The 10,584-nt window shown below is 36.3% G+C and overlaps 1 protein-coding gene across 1 annotated transcript; it reads left to right on the forward strand.

Annotated features, from left to right (window-relative positions):
• The first annotated feature begins 3,045 nt into the window (after positions 1–3,045).
• On the forward strand, positions 3,046–8,518 carry LOC131148101 (uncharacterized). Its single transcript, XM_058097835.1, has 4 exons — positions 3,046–3,582; positions 4,191–4,269; positions 5,875–5,963; positions 8,345–8,518. Exons 1-4 carry the CDS (start codon positions 3,046–3,048, stop codon positions 8,516–8,518), a joined length of 879 nt encoding a protein of 292 aa, XP_057953818.1.
• Positions 8,519–10,584: the final 2,066 nt, after the last annotated feature.

A 10,584-nucleotide genomic window follows, 5' to 3' on the forward strand; every position in this document is an offset into this window, starting at 1 on the left:
ATTTATCACAAAAATCATCACATGAATTAATAAATGAATCATTATATGAAATAGACTTAGATACATATACCTCCTCCTCGACTAACTTTTTTTATTTACAATTTGCAGCCTCTTGATCATTTGAACTTTACATTTTTGGAGTGGTGGTTTCTTTCTCCTAGCTTTCTCCATACTTCCTATCAAGTTCTTCCCAAATATCTCTCGCACATGTATATGTCATAAATTCATGAAAAATATTAGAATCTAAAGCACGATAAAGCATATCCATGGCACTTGAATTTGCAAGTATTAAACTAGTATCATTTTCATTTGTAGGCACAAAAAATCCTTTATCTATTACCTATCAGGCCTTCCAGTCCATTTATTTTATAAAAATACTCATTTTTAGATTCCAAGCAGAAAAATTTTCACCATAAAATATTGGAGGACTAAGATAAGATCGTCCCTCACTGAATGGAGTTGCGCTGATGTAAGCTATCGTGATCTTTTACAAAACCGTTTAAGTCTAGTGTAATGAGACTCTGATACCAATTGTTAATTTAGGTGTAATCCCAAGAGAGGGGGTGAATTGGGTATTTAAAAATATTTTGGTACTTCAATCCTTAAATGAAAACCCAAACATACAAGTACAAACTTGGATATACACCGATTTCAGTATTATACAACTTAATTGACTTAATCAGTGGATATCTCAATTAATTCAGTATTACTCAATTATTCTCACGTATTAGATATCCATATATACCATTATTTAAAGCATGCACATCAGGTATAATATGAATATAAGTGCGGAAATATAAAGAGGGATAGAGAGAGAGAGCGCATACACCAAATTTTTAACGAGGTTCGGCCAAACCCGACCTACATCCTCGCCTTTGGCAAAACATCCAAGGGTTCCAATAATCTGCTCCTTAAATCCGGACGGAGCTTCCCGTTACAAACCGCTGCTTACAAGAGGCATAGCTTCCTCCTATTTCACTTCTTACAAGAGGCACAGCTTCCTCCTCCCCAGTTCACAACCCGAACCGTTAATATAATAGATTGATGAAATTCCTGAACACTCATATGCTTTTGAGCAAACTAATGTGTACAATAAAATTTCTAAAACACATTCTTAGGATATAACTTGAAACTCAATGAATGTATGTGATGATTTCAATAATAATCAAATATATGATCTTTATATATTAAAATATGTATGATGAGTTTTCTTAAAGATCTACACCCAATGCAAATATCTCAAAAAATTTATTTTTCAAATAATATGTGTTGGAGATCTAGGGTTTTCTCAAATAACTTTTGGCACAAATAAAAGAATATTAAATCTTTGAATAAAAATAATATCAAGAATGTTTCAAAGATTTTAAAGTCGTAGAATGAACTTTTCTCACAAGATTTTTCAAACCAAAAAAATGAAACTTAAGGTTCTTGCTCTCTCAATAAAATATTAAATAAAAATATGAGAGAAGAAAAAATTTTACAATGAAGATTAAATGCCCAAATATAAAACCTTTTATACCAAACCTCAATATCAAATGTGCTAGCAAGATGTGTGCATGAATGCCCTTTGTGAAGCTGAGAGAATACCCAAAAGATGTTTGAATTTGATAGAGTGTAGGCAAAGTATGCAAAAGTTTGGCAATCTGCTCTAAAGAGGTAGGAAAAAACACATACTCTAGGGTTTAAAGGTCATATTTAAACGTGTTCTCGGCCTTCGGTTAAGTTCTAACCTTTGGATCAATTTAATCAAGAAAATTCCGCGCATATCTGCATTGAACCGACGTTCTGCGCGAGTGACTTTCAGTGTTTTGGACATAACCTTTACTATAAAACTCCAAATTTGACATTCTTGGTGTCAACATAAAGTTAAGAGAAAATCCCACAATTTTTATGTTGAACACATTTTAAGATAAGAAGTTATAGACTAAGAAAAATGCCCATCAATGTGACACAAGAAACATGAAGGAAAATTTTCTATTACGTACACCTTTTCGTATTTTGGCCATACCTTTTTCTATATGATTCCAAATTGGACATTCCTAACATCAAAAGAAAGCTAAGAGAAAAGCCCACAATTTCATGTTGAACACGTGTTAGGATAAGAAGTTATGTATTGATAAAAATGCTCATATATACTGTCTGGTCGGTTGGTCGGTTAACTAACCCCTTTGTAAAAATTAGTTTTTGCCTTTTTTAACTTCAAAACCATTTTAAAATATTTGTATAAGTTAGGAATTTTATAAAAAAAGTTTTTCATGTTACTTAGAGGTCCTATGGTCAATTTAAGGTCATATTTGAACTCCCAATTATATCTTATGAAATATATAAATACAAGTGGGACTAAACACACATTACATATGAAAATATGAGATATCTTCATCCTTTTACTCTTTTAATTTCATGGAACATGTCAGGTTGTATGCGCTTCAAGTTTCTAATGGCTTTCATAGCATTCATATCATTCGTGCGTGCTAAATAATGATCATGCTAAAAAGGCTCAATGCACAAATGAGATAATCGTGTTTTGTCATTATTAAAACGAGATCGGACTCAAAAAGTCAACACCTAGGTTTGTGTAATAATGCATGCTGCTTCTAATTAAACACACTTAACTTAGGAAGATTTTTAAATACCCAATTCACCCCCCCTCTTGAGAATACACCAATTTCATCGATTGGATGCAAGTGGGTATACATGAAGAAGGATGCAGTTTCAGAAAGGGAAAAAAAGAAGTACAAGGCTCGCTTGGTAGTAAAGGGGTACTCATAGAGGAAGGGAGTAGATTATGATGAAATCTTCTCCCATGTGATCAGGCACACTTCCATCATGGTAGTGTTGAGACTGGTGGTGCAACATGATATGTATCTTAAGAAAATGGATGTAAAGACGATGTTTATCCATGGCGACATGGAATAACTGATTTACATGACACAACTAGAAGGGTTTAGCCAACTTGGATAGGAGCACTTTGTCTGCAAACTGAAGAAGTCACTATATGAGCTAAAGTAGTCTCCGAGGCAGCGGTAAAAGAGGTTTGACACCTATATGATCCATATTGGCTACCAGAGGTGTGAGTACGGTTGCTACATCTATGTGAGGAAACTTATGGACATGTTTCTTATATTTTTGCTGCTGTATGTTGACTATATGCTGATTGCAGCTAAAGACATTACCGAGGTGAATCAGTTGAAGACTCTGTTGGGAAAAGAGTTCGACATGAAGGACTTGGGTGCAACGAAGAGGATACTTGGCCTGGAGATTCGTAAGGACCGAGTTGCAGGGAGACTATGGTTATTTCAAGTCGGCTATGCGGAGAAGGTGCTGGAAAGGTTTCGTAAGGCTAATGTTAAGCCAGTAAGCACGCCTTTGACGAGTCATTTTGGGCTATCTACTACCCAATGCCCAAGGGTAGATGATGAGGTTTGTGATATGTCGAAGGTCCCCTATGCCAGCGTAGTGGGGGTGTTTGATGTATGTCATAGTGTGTACGAGGCCAAACCTAGCATATGCTGTCAACGTGGTGAGCAAGTTCTTCATGAATCTGGGTCGACAACACTAAGATGTTGTGAAGTGTATTCTCAGGTACTTTAGGGGTACAACCGAATATGACATCATGTACAGTGCATAACAGAGTGATCCGTCAATGGCAGGGTATGTGGATGCTGACTACGTAGGAGACTTGGATGATAGGAGGTTTACCACAGGATACATTTTTACTTTTGTGGGAGGACTTATTTGTTGGAGGTCTATAGTGTAATCGCTCGTAACATTGTCTACTACTAAGTCGGAGTACATGATAATGGTCGAGGCTGCCAAGGAAGCGTTATGGCTTACGGGATTGGTTAGAGAGTTGGGTGTGCAGTAAGGTGGAGTTCAACTATAGTGTGATAGTCAGAGTGTCATTTACTTGGAGAAGAATAAAGTGTATCGTGTGAGGACGAAACATATTGATGTGTGGTATCATAAGGTTAGGGAACTGATTGCTTTAGGAGAACTTCTTCTTGAGAACATCCATATGCTTGACAATACGGTTGATATGCCGACAAAGTTGGTTACAACGAACAAGTTCACACATTACTTGGACTTGATCAACGTCTCCAAGTGTTAAACGGGAGGTAGACCCAATCTATTATCATAGGTGGAGTAGCGGTTATGCTTTCAGATTTCCTAAGTGGTGAATATTCCCAAAGGTAGAGATTGTTGGGGATGTGACTTATATTTTGAGCAGGACGCACGTATTGGGAAAGTTACGTGAGGCGAGGAGCAAGAGTATGAGTGGAGGTTGTAGGAAGGGGGCAAACCGTCGACAGTTTGGGTTATACCTGTCAACGATTTTAGGCAAAAATGCAGAAGTGTTTCTTTTTACTCCAAACCGTCGACTATTTTAGTCGGCGCAAGTAATGTAAATTTAATCGGAAGATAAGTAGATTAGGTAGATTAGAGGATTTTCCTCTGGGGATTGCTGCAGGGATAATTTAGATATGATATAAGGTTTTCTATACATTTAGGATTCGCATATAATCAATGATTTGTAGCCCTAATGTAAGTTTGACATTATTGATAGTGAAGAACATAGTTGTTGTTCCTGTGGATGTAAGTAAATTACCGAACCATGTAAATCTTTTATCCTTTTGTTGTATTTTCATTCTTCTCATTATTGGGTATTTGTTTTTTTAGTATATTTCATCATCGAGTGATTGCATTGGTTTTTTATTAATTAATTCGTGTGTGATTGTGTGGTTTTGGCTACGCATAAGAAGATGAGATTCTTTGAGTTTTTAAAAATAAAATAAATTTTTTAAAATTTTAAAAATATCATAAACAGATTTTTCCTAAAGCAAACTTATCATTATACAGAATTTAAACAAAAAATTATATTATTTTTATAAATTTTGAAAGAAACCCCTAAAACTTTTAAAACCTAAAAAAAAATTATTATATTTTTATCAAACATTCAATCCAAGTCCGTGTCCAACAGGAGAGAGAGAGATGAAAGAGGGAAGAAAAAGCCGCCCGCCTGGGACGTTGTGGGGGTACGGTAAGGTTCATGCACATTGCACACAACATGTGGAGGATGCAACGCAAGCAGAGACACCACCCGGCAGTAGGATTACGTCACCTGCGGGTTAACAGATTGGACGCCTTTAATGCGGACCGCCAGATCTTTTGCTTGAGGGCACTACCTTGTTACCGATTACCGATGAACCGCCAGCACCACCTGTACGGAAAACCTGCTCTTTTTCTCTCTCGGTAACCCGCACTGCCAGTTACATTACACCCCACCTACGCCCCTGCCTCATCATTCATTCATGCACCCCATCTCCACCCTGCGTTTCTCCCATCCTACGGCTCTCTTCCATCCTACTACAGCGCGCAGTCCAAGCATCATAAACTGGGATTGCTTGATTATGATATATATTCTTCAACGTCTCTGAAGACCGTCAGATCTCGATCGGATGGCTGTTACATCTTGATGGACGCACGCCATCGGTACTGATGCCCGCTCTGGGTCACTGTCCAATCACATACCCGCATATATATATATACATATATATATATATGTATGTATGTATACGGTTGTACATATGCCATGGCAGGGATGTTCTGTGCTGTGTGGACAGCCCAAAATGTATACAGTTGGCTGGCCCACGTGGGCCCTGATTTGTCAGCCTCTGATTGGACAGTATCAGATGGCTGACAGGCCGCTCACTTATTTTTGGATGGCAGCAAATCCTAAGATAGGATTTAAAAATATTTTATAATAAAGATTATTAAATATAATTTTACATAATAGTCTGTAGTTTGATGCTAGCAAAAATAGAATGGTAGGAATATAGTGGCTAGACCTTACAGGGTGCTGTGCATGTTCTGCAGCTCGCTCAGCTGTTCAGAATTCTGACATGCAGATCGCAGGATCACAGGCAGCGGTGGTAGAGCTAGGAGATAAACGAATGAGTCCAAGGGTAGTTTCGGAACAAAAAAGAGATATACACCCTCACCCTTCTGCCCCTATTGCATAAGAACAATTAATAGTATTTTTAATGAAAAAAATTTTAAGTGAAAAAAGGGTAGTGCAAAAAGAACAATATTGACACGAGGAGAGACTAAGACACCAAAAATCATTGCAAGTCAATCTTTCACTGCAAAAACCCTATCCTTGCAACTTATAGGCTATATATACAGGTACCTAGCTATGTATGTACACACGCAATAATTAATATATATATATATATATATATATTCTATATTTATAAATATAGGATAGGTCACCTATGTTTACAATTTTGAACTCAACTAATTTTTGAAAAGTTGAGTATTAAAAAAAATACCAAAAGCTTATGAACCAGCTTGCAATACGCTCCTTGCCAAGGTCACTCTGCGGATCAAAAAATTAATGAAAAACAACGAACTAACTTTCTTAAAGTTGGTTATGAACAAGCCTGCCATGTCACTCCTTCGAGAAGTCTCTGAAAAAAAAAATAATAAAAAAAATATTAATTTATGTTTGAAAAGCCAATTTTGACATGCATATATTGATTGATTGGTTTTGCCATACACGTATTCCCTACCCCCCTCCCCTTGGTTCCCCACGTGCCTCCTCTCCTCCCACCTTGTATTCTATTTATTCTCAGAACCGACTCTTCACAATATGAAGAATCGACTCTTCACAATATGAAATTTTAGGCAAGATTTAATCAGAGACTCTTAATATTTTATTTAATATTTTTTTTTCTTCATTTTTTATATCTGGATTCATATTTTCTCTTTAACATAATTAAATTTCAAAATTAACACTAACTATAAATTGACAAATTATGTAAACAAATAAAAATAAATTTAAGAAATTTATAGAAATAATATATTGAAACAATATAACCTGATTATTATTATTATTATTATTGCAAATCGATCGGCGTAACCTCAAAGCTTCCAAAATTTAAGAAAAAATAGAAAAAAAAAATCAGAGTGAAAATAATAAAAAAATAATGCACAAACATTGAAATCAAAATTAGGGTTGATGAAATTACAGAGAATTGGAGACCCAAAGATAGTGAATACAAGAGTCGGAGCAAAAATCATAAAGAGACCGAGGGATGAGAGAGAGTGTGAGAGATGGAAATATTTTTTTAAAGAGGCTAAGAAAGAAAGATGAGAGTAATAGATAGTTAGAAATATAATAAAGTTATTAGTTGGGAAGTTAATGAGACTTGAAAAAAAAAAGAATTAAAATATATTTATTTTATATTTAAAATACAATTTCATTTATTTGTTAGTTGGGAAGTTAATGTATGGGAATAGAGCATAATAAATAATGTTAACATTATCTAATTAAAAAAAAAGCATCTCAGCCGCCTAAAGGAAGAGTTAGCCCTGCTTACTCTCCTTCCCCCTCCCACCCCCCATTCATCCTTTCTCCTAACTTCTTTCTTTCCCTTCTTCCTCCTTTGTCCTCCAACCTCCCTTACCACATTCAAGTGTTGCATAAACGTTTTGCAGATTTACTGTTGCAACTGTTCTCTTTCAAGGGTAAGTGGCAACGCAGTTAGTGACGTTTTCACTAATTTTTTGTTTTTACTTTGATTTCGTACATTCATTTCATTTTTACTTTAGTTTAAAATTTAAATTTCCTAATTTGTGTTAAAAATTCCAAATGACATCAAGTTTGTCAGCTAACAAAGTTATGGTCTTATTATACATTGACGGTGAGATTATACATGGGTTAATCGATTTTGAGTACAACACAAGGCCAATGAAGGCTATTTGAGTTAGAAGGAGGATGAAGTTATAAAGTTTGAAATGGAAAATATATGAAAGATTAGAAATTGATTTGGATGTGTACATGATAGAATTGAGTTTGAGATATCCGCAACGAGGGAGTGGTGGAAATTTAGTGCATATCGATGTCCTAATAAAAGATGATGCAGATGTCCTAATTGCGTTGGACCTGTAGAGTTCTTGTCCCAATGTGTATGTAGTTGAAATTTTTGTTAAACGTATTCCTCAAAATAGGAGTATGGGTGGAGCTTCAACTGTGCAGAGGGAAGCATTTCTCCATCCTCAGTCGTATAATGAATACAATATTGTTGGGATGAGTAGGCTATTTGATTACCTTTCACATGTGACGACAACTTTAGATTTAAATGACATCCCTGGTACATCATTTCAGTCATGATTCTTGTCAAAAAAGTTTGGACATGAGGAGACTAATTTGTAGGGATTTAATGTGGGACATATTTTTCATCACAAACCACGACAATCAACAAAGTATAGGCATGACCAAAGTTCAGTTGGAGCTGTGTCTATACCTGACTTCCGAACGATTCCATCAATTGTTATGAACTAGAGGGGAGCATACATGGTTGAGCCAATGCAAGCTGATTTGGAGTGTGATTGTGAATTAGAGGAAGAAGATGATTTAGAAGAGGTAGAAGTAGGGGCAAATGAGGTCGGTGGACCAAATGATTATGTGGTTCAACATGAAGTTGTCATGCCTCCTAAGAACACAGTTATGGGTTAAAGATGGGTATGCTACGTGCTGCGATTAGCGTACATGATCGATGTCAAATGTGGTCATATTAGAACTTAATTTGAAAGTTCCCTTGAGGGCACTTGATGGGATGGTGTCTCGAAATTTTGTACGGGTATGATTTTCGACACAAAGGATGATATGATACCCTCTGTGCGCGTGCACTATGTGCAAACATACCACAACTTCAAGGTGGTGCAATCTAGCCAAACAACATGGGTGGTTAGATGCAATGCAGATGAGAGCTGTGCTTGGAGGTTGTGTACCTATCAATGTAGAAAACATATGGGTTCTTTGAAATTACATAGTATTGAAACCCCTATACATGCATCAATGAGACTCTCTCGCAAGACCACCCACAATTGAAGTTGACCTTAGTTGCAAACGAAATTATAAAAATTATCAAGAGTGATGCTAGTGTTTCGATTGTAGCTTTGTAAGCTCATATGAGGTCAAAGCATCAATACGATATATCCTATAGAAGTGTATCACTTGGGAAGCAAATGGTTGTTGCAAGGGTGGGTTTTTGAAGACTGAGATCTTTCATATCAAATGTTGTGAAAGTGGATATGGAGAGAAATTCCTGATGCTAATACCTCTACTATTTTGATATGCGTTTTTTGGTTATTTGTAGCATCAATTAAGGAATTTCGTCATTTTCCTCTAACTCTTTATGTGGACCGAACAAACTTATACGAGAAATATAAAGGTAAATTGATAATTGCAATGGCCTCTTATGCAAACCAACAAATATTTCCTATACGTTCGCAATTGTTGAGGAGGAGAGTCTGCGAGCATGAACTTGATTTCTGTAGTTCATTTGGGATGAAGTGACTAATCGCGATATATATTAGACAGACATCCCGATATTATTGGTGTCATTCATCATAATGTTGACTTGCAATCGCCGTATGCACACCATTGATTTTTCTTACATTACATTGTCAGTAACTTTAGTAAAAGGGTGGACTATACCATTCTAAATCGGATGGTTGAAATAATTGGTAGGGAACACCAATTTAGGAAATTCAATAGTTAGATTGAAATGATCCTAAGAGAAGGTGGGCTAGCTGCAAAATCTTTTTTTTTAAGAGATCCCTCTTCACATGTGGACGCAATGTCATGATGGTGGTCAAAGGTATGGAAACATGACCACAAATCTGGTTGAATGTTTTAATGTCATCCTCAAAGGAATCACATTTTACCAATAACTGCCATTTTATAGATGAAGTTTTATCACATTGTGTAGTACTTCAATGCTTGGTAGGAGGCATGATGCCTCCTATATAACGTCTGCTCAGCAGCATGGGCATACTTGTGAACTAACCAATGAGTTTCATCTGCCACAAACTACATACAAGCCACTGCAATCGACTTAATTGGATATTTCGAGACGTAGTCAGATAACTGAATCCCCCCTATCATATGCTTTTATAACATAGTGTTATAAAATATATTAATAATTTGTTAAAAATAGTTGTATGTTCACTATATGCATTAAATAATTTATTCACTTACTACTATCATATACAGACTGACAGTCCTACTGGTGTAGCAAACAGTGATAGAATGGTACCACTGATTATGTCCATCTTCGGTACATAGAGGTGTAGGCCTAGGGAGTGGAAATTCACTTTGTATGTGGACGACATAGTCCAGTCGCCATTGCCATATCTGGAGGGTACAATTGTAGTTTGTACGCCAGTCGGTGTATAATTCTTGCTCTGGTCACATTCGTGTAGATTGTAGAGACTTGGAAAATATAATAATAAAAAAAATAAGGAAAAGAGGAAGATGGTTTGGGTATAACCCAAACCGTTGATGGTTTCGTGAGGAAGCAAGGAAACCGTCGATGGTTTTCTTTTTACCGTGGGCCGGTAACAGGTAAAACAGTTAAAAAGGGGCGGGTAAAACCCAAACTGTCGACGGTTTTCTCGGTAGTGCAGGATATAAAGAAAAATGCGCGAGCTTCTTTGTTAAATTAAAAAAAAAATACTCTCTCTCTCTCTCTCTCTCTCTCTCTCTCACACACACACACACACACACACATCAAACCC

Source organism: Malania oleifera, chromosome 2 (genome assembly GCF_029873635.1).
Source record: "Malania oleifera isolate guangnan ecotype guangnan chromosome 2, ASM2987363v1, whole genome shotgun sequence".
Taxonomy (NCBI): Eukaryota; Viridiplantae; Streptophyta; class Magnoliopsida; order Santalales; family Ximeniaceae; genus Malania; species Malania oleifera.